The 20,770-nt window shown below is 40.1% G+C and overlaps 1 protein-coding gene across 1 annotated transcript in view; it reads left to right on the forward strand.

Annotated features, from left to right (window-relative positions):
- Positions 1 to 18,752, forward strand: part of arsk (arylsulfatase family, member K) — a 43,380-nt gene extending 24,628 nt beyond the window's left edge. Inside the window, exons 5-8 of the mRNA XM_072583145.1 lie at positions 3,754 to 3,925; positions 8,740 to 8,964; positions 10,628 to 10,849; positions 17,208 to 18,752. Coding sequence (XP_072439246.1) covers positions 3,754 to 3,925; positions 8,740 to 8,964; positions 10,628 to 10,849; positions 17,208 to 17,488 — 900 coding nt within the window. The 3' untranslated portion in view covers positions 17,489 to 18,752. The remainder of the gene's footprint in view (positions 1 to 3,753; positions 3,926 to 8,739; positions 8,965 to 10,627; positions 10,850 to 17,207) is intronic.
- The last annotated feature ends 2,018 nt before the right edge of the window (positions 18,753 to 20,770 follow it).

Raw genomic sequence — 20,770 nt, forward strand, 5'->3', positions numbered from 1 at the left:
ACCTAAATACACAACAGGTCCAAAAGTGTATCTCCTTCATACTGAAACTCAGGTACAGAAAAATAAACAAAAATATGAGGAATAATAGAAATAAGATGAATTAAATTAGATACAGCAAAAGAAATGGAAAAGGAAATAGTGTTTGTATTAAGAGAGAAAAACTAAGAAAGATAAAGTAAGGTTTACTTTTTAAAAGCAACTTAACAAACAAGCTTTTGGCTTCTTCCTTGAGCAGAGGCCTGAACAATCCCCATCCACCACCACTCTCCTCCACTTGGCTGAACTCGTTCTTTCATTGAGCAATTCCTCCTTTAATTCACCTCACTTCTGCCACCTCAAAGGAGTAACTATGGACACCTGCATGGGTCCCAGTTATGCCTGCCTTTTTATGGGTTATATGGAGCAATCTTTGTTCCGGTCCTACACTGGCCACCTCCCACAACTATTTTTTTATATACAGGTATCCCCCGCTTTTCGAAAGGGTCACTTTACGAAAGAGCTATATTAGTACCTGTTTTTGCTAATCGAAAGGAATCCGAGAGGATTTTTTGTTTTTATGAGAAAAGGTGAAATTTTTCCCATATGAATTAATGCTTCTTTGCTTTACACCATTTCAGCTTATGAAAGGTTTCATAGGAATGCTGTACTTTCACATAGCAAGGCATACCTGTACATCAACGACTAGTTTGGTGCTTCCTGGTCCACCTGGACCTCAAATTTCCGTCCCTCCAAAACTTTCACATCATCCTTCTCAGACACTTTGCTTCCTTTCTTTGACCTCATCTCTCTATTTTGGGCAATAAACCGTCCATTGTCATGCTCTACAAAGCCACTGACTCCCACACCCTACCTTCACTACAACTCTGCAAATCCCACATCCAGATTCCAACCCATTCTTCTAGTTCCTTCACCTACACTGTATCTGTTTGGATGATGCCACCTTCCAAAACAGCATTGCTGACGTAGCTTCCTTCTTCCATAACTGTGGTTTCCCGTCCACTGTAGTTGACAGGACCCTGAACCACATCAAAACTATTACCCGTGCTTCCGCCTTTGCCCCTTCCCAAGATTCACAACAGTGTAATCGGGTCCACCTTGTCCTCACTTTTCATTCCACCAGCCTTCGCGTTCAAAGGATCACTCTCCTCCATTTCAGACAACTTCAGCAGAGCGCCACCACCAGAGCGTGTGGGCGGCACGGTGGCACAGTGGTTAGCACTGCTGCCTCACAGCGCCAGAGACCCGGGTTCAATTCCCGCCTCAGGCGACTGACTGTGTGGAGTTTGCACGTTCTCCCCGTGTCTGCGTGGGTTTCCTCCGGGTGCTCCGGTTTCCTCCCACAGTCCAAAGATGTGCAGGTCAGGTGGATTGGCCATGCTAAATTGCCCGTAGTGTTAGGTAAGGGGTAGATGTAGGGGTATGGGTGGGTTGCGCTTCGGCGGGGCGGTGTGGACTTGTTGGGCCGAAGGGCCTGTTTCCACACTGTAAGTAATCTAATCTAATCTAATCTAATCAAACACATCTTCCCCTTACTCTGCCTGTCTGCATTTTGCAGGAATCATTCCCTCTGGGGCATAATAGTCCATGCCTCGACCACTACCAGCTGCCAGTTTCCCACGGCACCTTCCAATGTAACCGCAGAAGGTGCAACATCTGACCCTTCACCTCCTCCCTGCTCACCATCCCAGGGCCTAAACAGTCTTTACAGATGAAGCAACATTTCACCTGTATCTCTTCCAATCTCATGTATTGTACTTGCTGCACCCAATGTGGCCTCCTCCATATTGGAGAAACCAAACACAGACTAGGTGACCACTTTGCAGAAAATCTACTGTCTGTGCACAAGAAGGACCCAGGCCTTCCCATAGCTGGTTGTTTTAGCACAGCATCCTGCTCACATGTCCACATGTCCATCCTCGGCACACTGCAATGCTCCTGTGAATCACAGTGCAAACTGGAGGAACAACTTCTTATTTTCAGATAAGGCACTTTACAGCCTTCTGGACTTAATATTGAGTTCAGCACATTCAAATTGTGACTGTACTCCTATTCCTTTCCTACTCCCATTCCTTTCCTTTTGTTTTAGCTTTATTTGTTACATCGTCTGTTACTATGTCCTCTCTGCCCTCCCCACCCCACCCCAGTGGGACCGACTGCTGTTTCTAGTCTAGTAGTTAGATACACCATAGTTCTGCCATTTTCACATTCCAAACACTTAATATGAACTTTCACCATCCTTTCTCCACAGCACTCCACTCCCTCTCCCGATCCCCAACTATTGTATAAATGATGCCCCCTCCCCATTTCACATTAGCTCTGATCAAGAATCATCTAGATTTGAAATGTTAGCTTGCTTTCCATCCATGGATGCTGTCTGACCCACTGTGCTCTGCAGCATTTTTGTTTTCAGTACAGATTCCATCATTTGCAGTAATTTTCTTCTACATTAACAAATTTCTTTGTTGCAATTCTTCCTTTTATGGCTGTCCAGGTTTGAATGACATTTTGGGATTACAAATCAAAAGATGTGGAAGATTTGGAAAGGGCTCAGAGGTGATTTACTAGGATGTTGCCCAGTATGGAGGGAAAGTCTTATGAGGGAAGGTCTGATGAGGAAAGGTTGAGGGACTTGAGGCTGTCTTTGTTAGAGAGAAGAAGGTTGAGAGGTGACCAATTGAGATAAACAAGATAATCGGAGGGTTAGGTAGGGTGGACAGGGAGAGCCTTTTTCCTCAGACGGTGATGGCTAGCACAAGGGAACATAGCTTTAAATTTAGGGGTGACAGATATAGGACAGGCATCAGAAATAGTTTCTTTACTCAGAGTAATAGGGGCATGGAAAGCCCTGCCTGCAACAGTAGTAGACTCGCCATCTTTAAGGGCATTTAAATGGTATTTGGATAAACCTATGGATGAAAATGAAATAATGTAGGATAAATAGACTTTAGATTGGTTCCGATGGTCGGCACAACATCGAGGGCCAAAGGGCCTGTACTGCGCTGTAATGTTCTATTTTGTAATGAGTCCTTTTACCATGAAATTAACAGACTATTCTTTGGCGGTGAAAATTGGACCAGGAATAGACTTTTTGGCATGTCGTTTCCACTCGACTATTCAGCACGATCACACATGATCCTCTATTAAACTGTCGTACTAGCTGTCTGACCACATCCCTGACATCTTTAACTTTAAGAAATGTATCTATTTAATTTCAATTTACTGTGATAATCTAGCCATTTACTCTGATAATCCAGCACTTCCTGAAATGCATTGAAGGGTTGATGATGTGGACCCATTTTTTGCAAGGGTAACAACAACACTGTCTAATTTGTCAAGCAGCAGCGGTGACGCATAATTCATGGACATGTTCTCTCCTCTCCACATATTGCTCAATTTGTTAGTCACTAAAAAGTGGTGTCAACAGGAACTGGTCATACTTTTCTGACAAATGCTTTGCCAAAATTATATATAAAACACATGTCCTTTTAGTTCTTTTGCTCTTTTTAGTTAGTCTGATTGTAAGAATTAATATTTAAGCCATTGAAAAATTCATTTGCTATTTTACAGTTACAGTAAAGTATTTAAGTATGTTTCTCTATTTACATGTCATAAGATAGAGATTGAGCTATATCATTACCTTTACTAGAGTTAAACTGAAGAAAATTTGTATGTTATTCAGCCACACCATTCATTCTTAATTTCACCCATTTCTGAGTTTATAGTTTAGTCTTCTTTTCATTCTTTTAATTGCAGGTGAAATATCACTCAATCAGGATTCCAAAATGGCTTGCTTTCTCTGAAATGCATCCTGTAGATTTTTATTCCTCATACACAAAGAACTGTACTGGCAATTTCACAAATCAAGACATCCTGGACATCAGATCATTTTACTATGCAATGTGTGCCGAAACAGATTTGATGCTTGGTAAGTGATTCACTGACTTTGAAAGATGGCAATGACAGCGTGAAGTTTTGGCAGTAGCGGGTATTGACTCAGCACAGTTGAGGACTGTAGAGGCTGGAGATTAGAGTAGAGATTGTGGTGCTGGAAAAGCACAGCAGGAGAATCGACGTTTTGGGCAAATTCTGCTCCTCGGCTGCTGACTGTCCTGCTGTGCTTTTCCAGCACCACACTCTAGACATATTCATTACTGTACTTATGTTGCAGGCTCATACCAAAATTAATTGTGGAATTCATTTGTTGATGCCGCAATTTCATAATCTGATATCAATTTTCTGTGTGTCACTCCTTACACACATGGCTGTGTGAATATACATTTCCTAAATCACTTCCATTCTCGTTTGGCAGAGAACAAGGTTAATTGAACTCAGATTTAAATCTCTGTTGTTTGGAGTTCATGGACGGTGCTATTAAATGAGCCTTGGCAAGTGCATCATGTAGAGGGAAAGTGCATACTGCTGCTAGTGTGTGACAGTGGTGGAGGGAGTGAATGTTGAAGGTAGTGGTTAAAATACCAATTAATTGTGCTGTTTTCTCATGCATAATAGTGAGCTTCAAGAGTATTATTGCGAGCTACCCTCATCGATGCAAGTTTAGAATATTCTGCCACAGTTCTTGAAGAGGATGGGATAGTTGGCTATTTTTTTTTTTAGTGAACGGAACCTCTGACATTCCTGGGTTTTTTTTCTGTGTTTTTTTTTAAACCCCCACTCTACCGCCTAACCGCGATAGTGCTAGCTGGCTATTTTAAACTTAGATTTGGATTTTCCATGCATGTGACAACAATTCATTAGCAATTGTCTCCCCATAATTGCTAATGACTAATGAGGACACAAAATGTCATGACTGTCACCTGGATGCAAACAAACAGTAACCATATCACCTCAGCTTTTTGCAATGTCAGCATCAGAACTTAAATATGTCACTGTTGGAGTGCACATATGAAATGACAATTAAATCCCTGCGTCCTGGTTTTAAACATCTGGAAGCACAGTACATGTTGCCATAGCAATTATGAGTGTACTTGTATAAGCCTTGAACAGTACACAATTCAAGATTCATCAGTGCTATTGAAATGATGTTAAAGCACAAATAATTGCAGATGGCCGACTTACAGGCAGATCACAATATAGATGAAACCTCGCTCCTTTTAAATAGAATTACAGTTGGTTCTAATATAATAGGATAGTTCCATTCTCATACGATCTTGCATCATTCGAAAAGTGCGCAATAACTGCACCATTTAAACTAATGGAGCCAGAATCACGATATAGACAAAGCAGGTAGGGAAAGTTTGCACCCGACAAATAATGGTCTAAATTCTTCAATGGCATTAAAGCCAATTTGTGTTGAAAAAACATGCATTATAGCAGAACCCACTGGTATAGCATATTTTCTCTTCAGTGTAAAGTTTTAAATTAAAAGTTTATTTTGATTTCAACATTTTGTCACTGAATTGATGTAAGAAATATTTTGTCACTCGTGAACCCGATGGATTTTTCTCCATGTCTTTTGGGAAGAAAACTGCTACTTTACATGGACTAGCTACTTATGACTTTTTTCCCCAGCAGACCTCTGAATCCCACCATTGTATTCAAATGGAGGCCAGAAGCCCAAACTGTTGGAAAAAATTATGATTTTTCCAATTTAGTCAGAACGGACAGAGGGGGAGTGCAACTAAGCAAATTCCTAGGAGAGAAGGGCAACTTAAATACCTCTCAACTTCAAAGCAGCAATAAGACACAGGATGGGGTTGGGACAAGTGCTACATTTAGGCAGATAGTGGAAGAGAGACCTCTAAGCCTTCCTGGAGCACTAGCCATCCTGAGCTGCTGCCAGTGAGTGACCTCCAGACAAATGAATAATACCAGTTGACCTTGCAATACCACACCCCTCTACAGAGAACATGCATATAAACTTAAGATGCTGTAGTTTAAAAATGAGACCTCAAATGCTAATATAGTCTCTGATGCAGACTACGCCTCGTCATAATCTAAAGTTCAGTGAGAAAATTTTTAAATTTGTACATACCCGACCAAAGTTTGAGGGAAAGGGTAGGGAGACCTTCCTTGTCACTTGGAAAAAAATAGCAAGACAAATAAATTATGAGAATGAGAAGTTGAAACCAAGTATCATGGCTCAGAGTGATTACTGTGTTAGAAGAATTTAAAAACTTACTACATTCTATATTAAGAAACCATGTTGAAGACCAAAAGGCTGCAACTGCTAAACAAACAACAGTAATGGCTGACAATTATGAACTGATCCATGTGGCCGCTGTGTCAACTGACCCCAATTCAGGTTGCTGCGTTAACGTACATTTTGCATGCTAGTTATAAGTTGAAGCTAAGATCGGTGGTGGTATAAGGTCCAATTTTCTTTCCATTATATTGCTCTTTCCACGTGCCATTGGTGTATGCTACTAGGATTGATATTCTCCATGTTTGGTCACACTATGCATGCACCCTTTGTGACCATCAAACCATGGAATGGAACATGACCCAGACATTTTGGCTTTGGGTGGGGATGTAGAGACATTCTTACTGCAGTACATGATGTCACCAGATGAAGAAGTACATGACTTAAAAATGTCATCCTGTGCACTTCTTCCATTATTTCATTGTTGTTCTGCTTCAGTATCTTGTTTTTGTTTCAGGATATTCATCTGTAAATACAAATAATTATAATAGAGTAGTTTTAATTGGTAAGCATTATTCTAAGACAATGACGTGTTGTGTTTATTTGTTCATGGGATGGCAGTGTTACTGGCTGGTCCAGTATTTTATTGACTGACCCTCATTGCCCATGAGAAGGTGCTAGTGAGCAGCTGTTTTGAACTTTGTACTTGAGGTACAGGTACATCCACAGTGCTGTCAGGAAGGGAGTTCCAGAATATTAACTCAAGGACAGTGAAGGGACAGCAGTACAATCCAAACTCAGGATCTTGGACTGTGGGAGGAAACCAGAACATCAGGAGGAAACCCACACAGGCATGGGAAGAATGTGCAAACTTAACACAATCTGTGTCTGTGCCAAATGGCACAACAAGCTAGTAGGAATATGAATCTGACATCTCTGACTGAGAGGGCCAAACATGAAAGGCAAAGCTCATGAGTATCTGGGTAGGCTTCAGTGAGTGAGAGCAATGACATTGAGTGAAGAGTTCAATGATACAGCCTGATCCAGTCCAGCCTGCATCATTGAAGTGTAATACTGGTTGGGATCTGGTGGAACCCAGTCAGGCCACGTGGAAGCCCTTTTATACAGACCGTAATGTCTATCTTTTAAATTTTATTTCTTATTTTTCAAACTTCCACTGCATTATAGATATACATTGTAAAACTTATTTCTTTATTTTTTCTGTTTTGTCCTTAAGATGGCGCCATATGTTGGCAACATTGTATACTTTACACTGTTCTCCCTTTTTTTTGTAACATGAGTACACATGACAATAAACCTAATTATAATTCAATAGCATTCTGTAAATTGATTGAAGGTTCATAGATGCTGACATATGTTAGATGCCAGTGTGCATGGACATGGTATGTGTGTGTCTGGTGTCCATAGAGCATGATTCAACATGGTCAAGATTAGAGTGGTGCTGGAAAAGGCAGCATCCGAGGAGCAGAAAAATCGATGTTTCGGGCAGGAGCCCTTCATCAGGAATGATCAACATGGTGCCTCATGTCCAACATAGAGATCTTTTGGAGCAAGCGAAAACTTCAACCTGCTTGGTGAATGTGCTATTCCAGAGCATCAAATAGAAGGAAACGTTGGGAAAAGGCCATCATATGGGCATTTCAGGAGGGAGTTCCATTTCAGGGAAGCTGATTGAATAAAGGCGAATTCACAAAGTTCCACATTAGGATGTTGTGTTTCTTGGAGAGGAACATACAAATGGTGAACTATCCACCCTTGTCCATCGAGGTCAAAGAGATTTCATGTTTACAAGGAGCTGTCAAAGATGCCTTCATTAGTTGCTGCAGTGTACTTTGTAGATGGTGCATATTATAAATGCGTACTATTAGTAGATGGAATGAATGTTTAACATGGTAGACAGGATGCCTTTCAGGCAGGCAAGGTGTTGTCAATCCTCTTGAATGTTGTTGGAGCTGCATTCATAGTGGAATTGAGAGAAATTCTATAACATTCCTAAATTTCACCTTGTAGATGGTGGTTAGGCTTTATGGATTTAGAGAGTAAGTTACTTATCAGAGAATCCTAACCTCCTTACATTCTTTTCTATCCATAGTATTTATATACCTGGTCCCAATAAATTTCTCTCTTCTCCTTCACAATGTTGATAGTAGAAAATGTAGTGGTGACAATGCCATTGAAGGCCAAGGGGCAATCAGACGATATCTTGTTGGAAGTGGACATTATCTAGCCCATCTGCTAACTGTCAATCATAAGTCCAAGCCTGAATGATGTACATGATGCAATATGTCAGTATAGATGCCTCCGATATTTAAGCAGTTTGAGGTGGTATCAAGTGCTGCAAACTCCAGGACACGTTCTGCCTTCTGACTTTATAATAAAGGGAATGTCGTTGAAGCAGTTATCAGTGGTCAGTCCAAGACACCACTCTGAGGAAATCCTACAGGGATGATCTGGACTAGGATGATTGATCTCGAACAACCAGAACACACTTTAAAATACCTAAGCTGGGAAGAAAGCAAAATTAGCTTGCGAAAGTATAAGACTTTAGCTAAGGTAAAATAAAAATGTTTTGTTTGTATATCATGAAGTTGCTAAAGTATACTGTTCTATTTTCACAGGAGAAATTTTAACAGCCCTTCATGACACAGGGCTCGAAAACAACACTTACGTAATTTTTACTTCTGATCATGGTGAACTGGCAATGGAGCATCGTCAGTTCTATAAAATGAGTATGTATGAGGGAAGTTCGCATGTTCCTTTATTGATGATTGGGCCCGGTATCTCTGGAGGACAACAGATTTCAAATTTGGTATCTCTTGTGGATATTTATCCAACTCTTCTTGGTGAGCAAAACATATAAGTACATGAGAGAAGTAAAGATGGTATCATTTTTCTTCTTGATTTCCATGTTTGGGAAATGTTAATTAGCCTCCAATCTTAGTGCTGAAATCTTCATTTTGATTTGCCTTAAATTGAGAGGATATAAGTTTTTTTGAAGGAAATCTCAAAGGATCTGAATTTGAGTGATCTCAAACCAACTCTAATCTTGACCCTCTCCGTACTTTGGCTTTAGATTAGGAATCAAGGACGCAGTGATCATAGATATACAGAGGAACCTCGATTGTCTAAACAACACGGCTAGGAATATTTTGTTTGGTTAATCGAATGTCAGATAACACAGTTTAGCCAAGCATGGGGACCCTGTGATCTTGTCCGGATAATTGAATGCTGGATAATCGAGGTTCCTCTGTATAAACGTTCGGGCATTTATTTGGAATTGACTTGGTATAAAAGAAACAGTGTGTTGCTGGAAAAGCGCAGCAGGTCAGGCAGCATCCAAGGCAGTCCTTCTTATGCCCGAAACGTCAATTCTTCTGCTCCTTGGATGCTGCCTGACCTGCTGCGCTTTTCCAGCAACACATTTTTCAGCTTTGATCTCCAGCATCTGCAGTCCTCACTTTCTCCATAAAAGAAACAGTGTCAAGTATTAGTATTGATAGTGAACTTTGTATGTTGCTTTCCACGTTTGCCTTTTAAAATTCAGTGTAGAAGTTCAGGAAGTGTCATTTTATGCACTTTGTATCCTATCAAAGAATTAAGGCTTGAAAATCAAATGTTCCATATATCTTTTGCTTGCTGTTATCTTGACACTTTGGGTGGGGTCAATTTGATGGAATGATTCAACTTTCTGGCTGAAGCAAGCATCCCTATTAATTCTGCAAATTGTGTTTTGAGGTTTCCATGTTTTTTTTATTTTACACTGTACAACTGAAGAACTTTCCCACCGCTTAAGGTACAGAATTCAAATAAACATTTATCTTCACTCATCACAGCTGTTAAAATTGTCAGCTTTTTGGGTATGAGTAGTATAATGCTGTATATTAATTATCTTTTTTGATAGTTATTCAGTTTGGTACATGAGCAATTCATCTATTAAATGCCGTATGAGACAGTGCCTGGAAAACCTAGTTTTGAGAGGAATAGGAGGAGATCTACATTACATGCAGTACTTGCCCTGGGAGTATCTGTTGCTAATATTTGAGTTTTTAATTCCCCAGCAATGACATCCTCTACTTGAGGCCAATAAGCCTACCCTAACTTTAAAAAATGTTGTTTCGGAATTATTTTCTTTTCTTAAATTAAATCATTGGCAATGGTGGCATTTTCCTAATTAGCTATGTTTTAATTTCAAGCGTCTTTGGTCAAGAGAAGCAGAATACATTGTTTTCATTTTCAATAGTACAGCATGGTTCAGAACAAAGTCAAATTTATACATTTATGATACTCCCTATTATCAGTTTGTAACAGAGTTCTTCAAACAAAGTGTTCCCTTTACTAATTTATTATCACAAAACAGAAACTATAGCATTTTTCATTTTCTCCAAATATTGAATAAATTACTGTTAATTGATTAATTCAGTTCAAATGATGATTTATGCACAGAATTATGCACCAGTATAATTTCTTCCAAACTCAATCAAAACAATAATTTCCTTTTCCATTTAGATATTGCTGGAATCCCCATTCCTGGAAATATAAGTGGTTATTCTTTGTTCCCATTGTTGAAAGGATTTGAAGAGGAAGTGTCTGTTAAAAAATTGCGTCCTGACTGGATTTTTAGTGAGTTTCATGGCTGCAATGTAAATGCCTCCACCTATATGATTAGAACTGGTCACTGGAAATATGTGGCCTATGCAGATGGAATTATTGTGCCTTCTCAGCTATTTGGTAAGTCTGATTAAAATATTGATGGCGATTTTAAATTCTCATTTATAATGTGATCAAATTGCTGACCTAGGCAATTGTTTCATGTACAAATTTCATACTTTCAAAATGATATCTGCATTTTTTTTTGTGTTGATATTGTGCATTTCAATCAAATTTCAAAGTCTCTGAAATTTTCAAGCTCACTTTCCTGGATACCCTATGCTGTTTACTTCTGGAAAAAAAGCACTTTTGTGCACAGTAAAGAAGTCAATAGTCGACTGTAGTGCCAATTTTTCCTGTCAAAGTTTAATCATTCCATAGTTCTCCTGTATTATTGCTCACAATTATGTTTACTATTATCCATATGTTTTATTAATTTTGATTCTGTCTTGCTTTGTTAGCATGTCCTGACCCTGAAAAGGTAAATGCACAAGCAGTCACAAATTTCTCTGCTCTTCCCACCTCTTTGAAATTGTATCATTTAAATTATGCCTTCATTCTTCCCATCAAACTGTATCACCTCAGATTTTCTGTCATCAAATTGCACCTACTATGAAAATTGTATATTTCCCCAGCCTATCTGTGCTCTTAAAGTCAGCTAATAGAACATTTACTCTCTGCAGATTTAAAATTTTGGCCTGACAGCCCCACATTTAAGTCATTGATGTTTTAACAAAAATCACCAGTAACCATAAGCGCATAATTCAGCCCATTAAGGCTGCTCCACCAGTCAATGAGATCATGAATGATTTGATGATCCTCGACTCCACTTTTCTACCTTTTTCTCATAAACCTTGATTTCCTTTACCGATTAAAAATCTGTCTATCTCAACCTTAAATAGCGACCCAACATCAACAGCTTTCCACATTTCACTACCTTGTGAGAAAATAATTCTAACATTATCCACTTTGGTCCTAGACACTCCACAAGGAGAAAACAACCTTTCCATAGCTAAAGTCATAGAGTCAAATAGATCAGAAATAGACCCTTTGGTCCAACCAGTCTATGCTGAACATAATCCCAAACTAAACTAGTCCTGTAAGAATCTTGTATATTTCACTAAAATCACCTCTGAACTCCAAGAAGTACAGACCCAGTCCATTCAATTTCTCCTTATAAGACAGTCAGTTCATGCTTGGTATGAGCCAAGTGAACCTCTTTCTGTATGCCTCAAATGCCAATATATCTTTGCTTGGATCAGAGGCCCAAAACCTTTCAGAAATCTCTTCCCTGCGACTAAGATTGTAAATTTCAGCATAATTTTTATCACCTTATTCTTTAATCAATGGTCTGAAGACCTTGAGCTCCAAAAGAGCAGCCACAGTAACTAATCTTGTGTACAATAACTATGATGGATAATTGTACTCAGTGACAGGTCTTGACATAGAGTCATAGAGATGTACAGCATGGAAACGGACCCTTTGGTCCAATCCATCCATGCCGATCAGATATCCAAACCCAATCTAGTCTCACCTGCCAGTACCTGGCCCATATCCCTCCAAACCCTTCCTATTCATATATCCATCCAAATGCCTCTTAAATGTTACAATTGTACCAGCCTCCACCACTTCCTCTGGCAGCTCATTCCATACACTTACCACCCTCTGCGTGAAAAAGTTGCCCCTTGGGTCTCTTTTATATCTTTCCCCTCTCACCCTAAACCTATGTCCTCTAGTTCTGGACTCCCCAAACCCAGAGAAAAGACTTTGCCTATTTTCGCGATCCATGCCCCTCATAATTTTGTAAAGCTCTATAAGGTCACCCCTCAGCCTCCGACTCTCCGGGGAAAACAGCCCCAGCCTGTTCAGCCTCACCCCCAAAGCTCAAATCCTCCAACCCTGGCAACATCCTTGTAGATCTTTTCTGAACCCTTTCAAGTTTCACAACATATTGGACATTTTGAGCTGTTTATGTACCTTTTACGCACGTTCTTCTCCATCATTAACAATCTGAGAGGGCACTCGATCTATACCCATAAATTGACACACACTTCTGTTTTGTTTTTGCTTTGTTCTCAATGTAGGCAAATCTCTATCCAATCTTCTGTTGATATTTGGTGATAAGGTGCTCTGCTGGGAGAAACTGCAAAATCTTGGTCTTTTGTTGCAGTACAAAATTCTTAGACTTCTTAAATTCTACTCAGCAACCAGAGCTGCCTCTTTAGTTCTGCAATACATAATTTTCTTGCTTATTTCAGGCAAAGATTCAATGCTTCACTTCACTGGGGTTACACACTGGAAGTAAAGTCTTACTGATTCTGGAGTCATCACAAAAGTTAAAGATTTTAAAATGTACACAGAATTCCCCAATTTTACAACTTTATACAGGTCGAGATCATTTGGCACAATATGTAAGAACAGGGAAAATGCTTGGAGAAATTAAACAGATGCATGTAATTTTAACATTCTAAAACCTAGAAAATAGTAACATATGGAATCCAAGACCGATGATAGAAAAGAGGACAAATTTAAGGGAAAGAACAAACAAAAATGGTGGGTAGTGTGAATAACCCGAAAAGCGCACAGAAAAGTAGTGAAGTAGTTGACATTGTAAGCGATGAACAGAAAAGCTGACTTGTTAAACCAGACACCCAACGATTCTGGTCCTTTAGTGGTGATAGGACACCCTTTAAGATTGTGAAAAGGTGTGCTTTACGTATAAATCGTGAATAAATTTATTGAGACTTGCAAAATTCTCAAAACACTGGCCAAAAAGATTTGAGTTTAAAGAAAAGTTTGAGATACTTGTTAGTGCCTAGTCTTATAAAACCATTATAGAATTTGTGACAGCATCTGACAACCACAACTTACAAGCTTTGAAAGAGGAAGAGTCTTATTGGACTCCATATCAGCACTGTTTCTTTCTCTACAGAGGCTGCCAGGCCTCTTGTATTTCTCCACCCATTTTATTTATTTATTTTCAGACTTCCAGCATCCACAATACCTTTACTCAATATAAATCCAATATAAGTAATGGACTTTCCAAACTATAGATAGCGTGGTAGGTCAGCGGTTAGCACTGCTGTCTTGCAGAACCAGGGACCCAGATGCAAATCCACCCTTGCGCGATGGTCTGTGTGGAGTTTGCACATTTGTCTGTGTCTGCATGTTTCCAAAGGTGCTCCGATTTCCTCCCACCGTCCAAAGATCTGAAGATTAGGTGGATTGGCCATGCTAAATTGCCCCACAGTGTTCAGGGATGTGGAGGCTAGGTGGAGTTGTCACGGGAAGTGCAAGGTTACAGGGATAGTGTAAGGGGATGGGTCTTGGTAGGATGTTGTTTGGAGGGCCAGTGTGGACTCAATGGGCAGAATATCCTGTTTCCACACTAGGGATTTTATGATTCTGTGATAATTTTCATTATTGGGATCATTTAGATGGCAATGGACTCTGAGAACAGTGCAAGTGCAAAATAGAGCCACTCCCAATCCCACCCTTGCAAAGTTGAAGGGATGTGACTTGGCAATTCTTGATGTCTTCCCGTATATACCATGCTGGAGATGCTTTCCATCCTGTGACAATTACAGCTATTATCTCCAAAGCAGGCAGAGACATCACACAGGTAAAGCCTGTCTCAAACCCCAAAATACTCCATATATTATGAGAAACAGAGCAGCATTAGTGAATTAGTGCAAACTCAGACTTGTAGATTCCGTCCTATTTTCTGCCTCCATTTTCGCACAGCTCATAAATGTTTGTCCCAATGCATGTTGGGTTTTTACAGCATTTTTTGTCATTGTCATTTAAATGCCATAACATTTGAAGCAGCTAAGCTTAAAAAAATAATCTTGTCTTCATTTTAAGAGATTTGCATGCTGGAAAATCTCAAGATATTTTAGTTTATATATTCTGCTAAAGTCTTATACAGCTAGAGATATCTTCCAATTTAATCCTTCTAAACATTTGCATCCTATCTTTATCATCATCAATTTCCATTCACCTTAAGTGCCAGTTTTCAAATACGTCTTATTTAATCTTATTTCAAAAATCACATAGTGCTGTACAGCAAACATGCAGATTAGCGATAATTTTTGGTTGATGATGAACTTCCGATTTTCTCTTGTCACCATAGAAATTGTAGCTAGGACAGCAGAAAAGTACTAATAAAACTGGTCAGTATTATTCAATATCATTATGCATTTGTGTGTGCTATTGAAATTCTGTCGGTCTCCTGTAACCCTGGGAGACCAGTAGAACAGTAAGGGAAATAACACTAACAACCACTGATATTATTTCCATGAGGACTATGCCAGAGTTGTTGTGGAAGAATGGTCTCTCTCTTTCTCTATCTCTTCCCCCATTTTCTGCACAAGAGTGTACACTAAAACCCCCTTCCCCAGATAATCTCTCCAACATTGCCCTACACAGGACAAATGTGGAACTTGTCAAAACGTTGCAGTGAAATGTTGTGTGTGTGTGTGTGTGTGCACTATTTTGAGACTCAACTCCTACCCACCCCCCAAAAGGCAGCAGCAGTCTTACTGTTGGTGTCCAGTCCAGCTCCCCTGGAGAAGGGGAGGTTGCGGGGGGGGGAGGGGAAAACAGGAGCAGAAGGGAAGGGGGTGGGGTGCTTTGAGAAATTGCAGCCATAATTATTCTTTAACCCTTCCATGTGTGAAGGGAAGGTGCTAGGATGGGAGGGTGGGTTGTTGGGGGGCGTGAACCTGACCAGGTAGTCACAGAGGGAACGGTCTTTGCGGAAAGAGGTGAGGAGGGAAATATATCCCTGGTGGTGGGGTCTGATGGAGGTGGCAGAAATGTTGGCGGATGATTTGGTTTATGCAAAGGTTGGCAGAGTGGAATGTGAGTACCAGGGGCGTTCTGTCCTTGTTACGGTTGGAGGGGTGGGATCTGAGGACAGAGGTGCAGGATGTGGACAAGATGCGTTGGAGGGCATCTTTAACCTCGTGGGAAGGGAAATTGCGGTCTCTAAAGAAGGAGGCCACCTGGTGTGTTCTGTGGTGGAACTGGTCCTCCTGGGAGTAGATACGGCGGAGGCGGAGGAATTGGGAATATGGGATGGCATTTTTGCAGGAGGTAGGGTGGGAAGAGGTGTAATCCAGGTAGCTGTGGGAGTCGGGTTTGTAAAAAATGTCGGTATCAAGTCGGTCTTCATTAATGGAGATGGAGAGGTTTAGGAAGGGGAGGGAGGTGTCAGAGATGGTCCAGGTAAATTTTAGGTCAGGGTGGAGTGTGTTGGTGAAGTTGATGAATTGCTCAACCTCCTCGCGAGAGCACGAGGTGGCGCCAACCTTCCCCTGCCACCGCAGGAATTGCAAAACTTGCACCCACACCTCCTCCCTCACCTCCATCCAAGGCCCTAAAGGAGCCTTCCATATCCATCAAAGTTTTACCTACACATACACCAATCTCATTTATTGTATCCGTTGCTTCCGATGCGGTCACCTCTACATTGGGGAGATTGGACGCCTCCTAGCAGAGCGCTTTAGGGAACATCTCCGGGACATCCGCACCAATCAACCACACCGCCCTGTGGCCCAACACTTCAACTCTCCCTCCCACTCTGCTGAGGACATGGAGGTCCTGGGCCTCCTTCACCGCCCCTGCCTCACCACCAGACGCTTGGAGGAAGAATGCCTCATCTTCCGCCTTGGAACACTTCAACCCCAGGGCATCAATGTGGACTTCAACAGTTTCCTCATTTCCCCTTCCCCCACCTCACCGCAGTTCCCAACTTCCAGCTTAGCACTGGCCCCATGACTTGTCCGACCTGCCTATCTTCTTTTCCACCTATCCACTCCACCCCACCCCGACCTATCACCTTCATCCCCTCCCCCACTCATCTATTGTACTCTATGCTACTTTCTCCCCACCCCCACTCTCCTCTCACTTATCTCTCCACCCTTCAGGCTCTCTGCCTGTATTCCTGATGAAGGTCTTTTGCCCGAAACGTCGATTTTACTGCTCCTCGGATGCTGCCTGAACTACTGTGCTCTTCCAGCACCACTAATCCAGGATCAGGTGCAGTCATCCAGGCAAATAGAAAGAATTCCAACACACTCCTGATTTGTCTATTTTAGATATCAGGTAGGCTTTCGTGCATCAGGAGGGAACTGGCTAAGCTTGGAATTGCCAACCTCTGACCTGCTCGGATATCCAAAGTAGTTATATAGTCAGTCCAGTTCATTTTCTGGATGTGTGTAATTCAGTGATGAAATAAAGGCCTTCGTCTGCCTGAAACTGATATAATGGTTGTCTGAAAAATCTCCTCAATATTTATTAATGCATCTTTATCAACAGTCCTTCTGACACGAAGCCAAGAGAAATTTCTATCTGTTTATGTCTGTGTCTATCCTTATGTTGTAAAGTTACTTTTAAAAAAAATTTGTATTGACAGTATTTTTTGACCTTTCTCCAGATCTATCAGCTGATCCAGATGAATTGAAAAATGTGGCTACTAAGTATTTAGATGTTACGAGTGCTCTTGACAAAAAACTTCGCTCCATACTAAACTACCCAGAAGTGTCCAAAACTGTTCATCAGTACAACAAACTTCAATTTGTCAAATGGAAAAGAAGTCTAGGAAAGAATTACACAGATGTTATTGCCAATCTCAGATGGCACGAGGACTGGCAAAAGGATCCTGTAACTTATGAAAATGCTATTAAAAAGTGGTTATATTCACCTGCTAGAATGTAGCTTTGCAAATATTTAGTTTTCCACCTTTGTACTGTTAAGTACAAGCTTTTCCAAGGTTCCATCCTTGGCAGTCCCCTCTGCTCATCAACATATTGTTGCTGCTTATAGACATGGGCAAATGTGGACCAGCATCTGCAACATTCTTTTAATTCTTTTGTTTGACCAGAGTCAAGCCCAGCGTTTGTTGCTCATCTGTAATTGCCTTAAGAGAAGATAGTGATGAGACAGTTTCTTGAACTGCTACAGTTCAGCTGGTGCAGGTGCATCCAAAATGCTGTTAGGACTGGAATTTCAGGGTTTTGCCCCAGCAAGATTGAAGTTATGACTGTTGTTCCAAACCAGGATGGTATAGCTTGAAGGGAAATCTTCAAGGTGGTGATATTGCTGTGGATCTGCTGCCCTTGTTCTCGGTGGTAGATATTGAGTGTTTGGAAGTTGGCTGAAGGAGGCCTGTCAATATGCTGCTGTGCCTCTTGCATATCAACCATACTGCTGTCAGGGTGCATTGGTGGTGGAGGAAATGCATGTTTTACATGGTGGGTGTAGTGCTGATGCAATGAGCTGCTTTGTTCTGGACGGTGTCAAACTGCGTGTGTTGTTGACCAAATTAAGAGACATAGGTATTTCTTAACCAAATGCTAATCACATGCAAAGCAGCAATCAACCAGGCCAATAAAAAATTGAACTAAACAGCCAAAAGATTGAATATGAATAAAATAAATCTGTAATCAAACAATGTAGGTTAAACTGCACTTTTGTGTACTGGGTGATGATATATATGGGTGATATTTTAGCTCCAAACATGGTGCAGAACCAAGCAATTGGGTTAATCCATAGAGCTGTTTGCATCAATATCATTGCAACAGATTATCTGGTCATTATGGCATTGTTTGAGGAAATTTGTTTATGTTCAATAATGATGCCAAATTTACTACATTATAACACTGAATGTACATCTGAATTATTTAATTGACTCAAGAAATTTCAAAGATCCTAAAGTCACGAGAGGTATTACAGTCTGTTCTAATATAACGTGATAGTCCCGTTCTCATGCAATCGTGCATTATAAGAAAATCACATAATAGCAGCACTACTTGGGACTGGAATCACGTTATAGCCAATACAGGTCAGGAAAGTTTGCATTCTACAAATAATGGTCTAAATTCTTCAATCGTGTTATTGCCAATTTACGTTGAAGAAATGCAACTTATAGCAGAATTGATTGTATGTAAATAAAAGTTCTTTAATTGCTCTTTGAAAGTGGCTCTGTTGTATTCAATTGACATCAGTGTTTTCCAGGCTGGAAGGAGGTGTCTGAGAAATGATCCTTTAAAGTGAGAAAAGGTGGGTGAAATGAGAATAGCTGAAATTGAATTAGACAATTGATTCAACAGTAGTTTTGGACAAATCACAGAAAATGCTTTCAACAGAGTGAGCAACATATGGAATGAACTTGCAGAATGAGCTTGCAGATAGAGGAAACCAATGTTGGTTGGTAGGGGAATATAAAACATATTAATGTGGAGTTGAAATGAAATCTGGCTAAAATAATCAAAGTGATGGCACTTCCATATCTGTAATTACCTTACACATAATATGAATTGATTTTAAAAATACTTGCCATTTTTAGAATATTCCATGTCTTCAGCTTCTTGTGCAAATCCTTCTAATCATCAAGGAATCCCTCCACCAGCTAAACTCTATTTCTATGACTCAAGCCTTTTCTTCAACTCCCTTCCTTCACCTCATCTGTGGAGTATGTATGCCTTCTCCTATATAGACTCAAGTTCTGAAACCTGTTCCCTATCTCCACCTTTAAGACCCTTCTTAAGATCCACTTTCTTGATTATGGTTTTGTCACGTCAATCTACCCATTTTTCATTCTTGGGTTCTATAGCTTTATACACCTGTGAAGTTTATGCAGATTCTTCCTAGTTAATTTAGAGGGAAAACGTGAATGTAAAATGCTGCTGTCATTATTTGCATTGCAAGAATTATGAAGCTTTTCTTGTGTTTTGTTCATAATTGAGATCAAGTCATATGAATGCAAACTAACTCTTCTTGTAATGTTGATGTATTTGTCAACATAGATTTATTAAGATTTTCTTGAGCATTGTAAAGTTATTTTACTTGTAAGGACATGAGTCGACCATTTTACCCCACATATCTATTGTACCACTTGGATCATAGATCAGCCAAGATTTCACTAACTCCATTTATTATGTTTTAGAATCAATCATAGCTCGCAGATACGCTATTGAAAGAGAACTCCTTGAAGGTGTGTGTACAGAGGAATTAGTCAGGCTTCTGGATTTGTAGTCATTGCTCCATTCCTTTTGCTTTGCTCTATATTCCATAATATTGCAGTTTAACAAAAATCGATTAATCTGGAAAGCTATAGAACCCAAGAATGAAAGACTGGTAAATTGATGTAACCACACCATAATCAAGAAGTGGATCTTAAGGGTCTTAAAGGAGGAGATAGGAAACAGGTTTCATAACTTGAAATTAACTTTTGCCCTAGCACCACTTGCCTTTCTGGCAGCTGATTCCATACTTAAAGCAAAATTTCGATGTAGAAGTGTGTCTTAACTTCAGTCGTAGCTATAGACGCTGCTATCAACAAAATCATTTCTCTCTAACTGCTAAATAACATGAAAACTTCAAGCTAATCATTCAGTCTTCTAAATTCCAGGGAATGCAACTCTAATTCATGCCTATTCTCCCAATCTCAAATTTCAAGGAGAGATTATATAAACTTGCAAGTCGAGAGTAAATAGTAAAAAAAACTAAGACAAATAATTATTTCACCCTGAAAACCTATGTACACAGCTGAGAAACTTAGCAGAGGAGTTCAACGGGAAATTTCAGGAATTGGATATGATAGAATAAATCCATTCCTTCAAGTAGATATTGGTGGGTTAGCCATTAGGTGTTTGATTACAAAACAGTAGTGTTGATAGAGATGATCAATCAAACCCAATCAAAGGACAGTGGTTTTTGGGGACTCAGGAAAAATACCCACTTCTTCATCCTGTACTTTTAAAGTGAAAGCTAACTTTGATTCCAAGTACCTCTATGAGACAGCATTTTCCCAAATAAAGATAGTCACGTGCTAATATCACATCCACCCCACAGATACCCATTTGATGTAATGCAGCCTCAAACCTCAAGCCCGAGTTCAATGCACTGGCAGATAATGTGCAGTCATACTGAGACTAAAAATCTTTGTTTTCTTCAGGATAGATCCTGAGGTGTATTTAAATTTGAAAAGCAATCTTG

Source organism: Chiloscyllium punctatum, chromosome 2 (assembly GCF_047496795.1).
Source record: "Chiloscyllium punctatum isolate Juve2018m chromosome 2, sChiPun1.3, whole genome shotgun sequence".
NCBI lineage: Eukaryota > Metazoa > Chordata > Chondrichthyes > Orectolobiformes > Hemiscylliidae > Chiloscyllium > Chiloscyllium punctatum.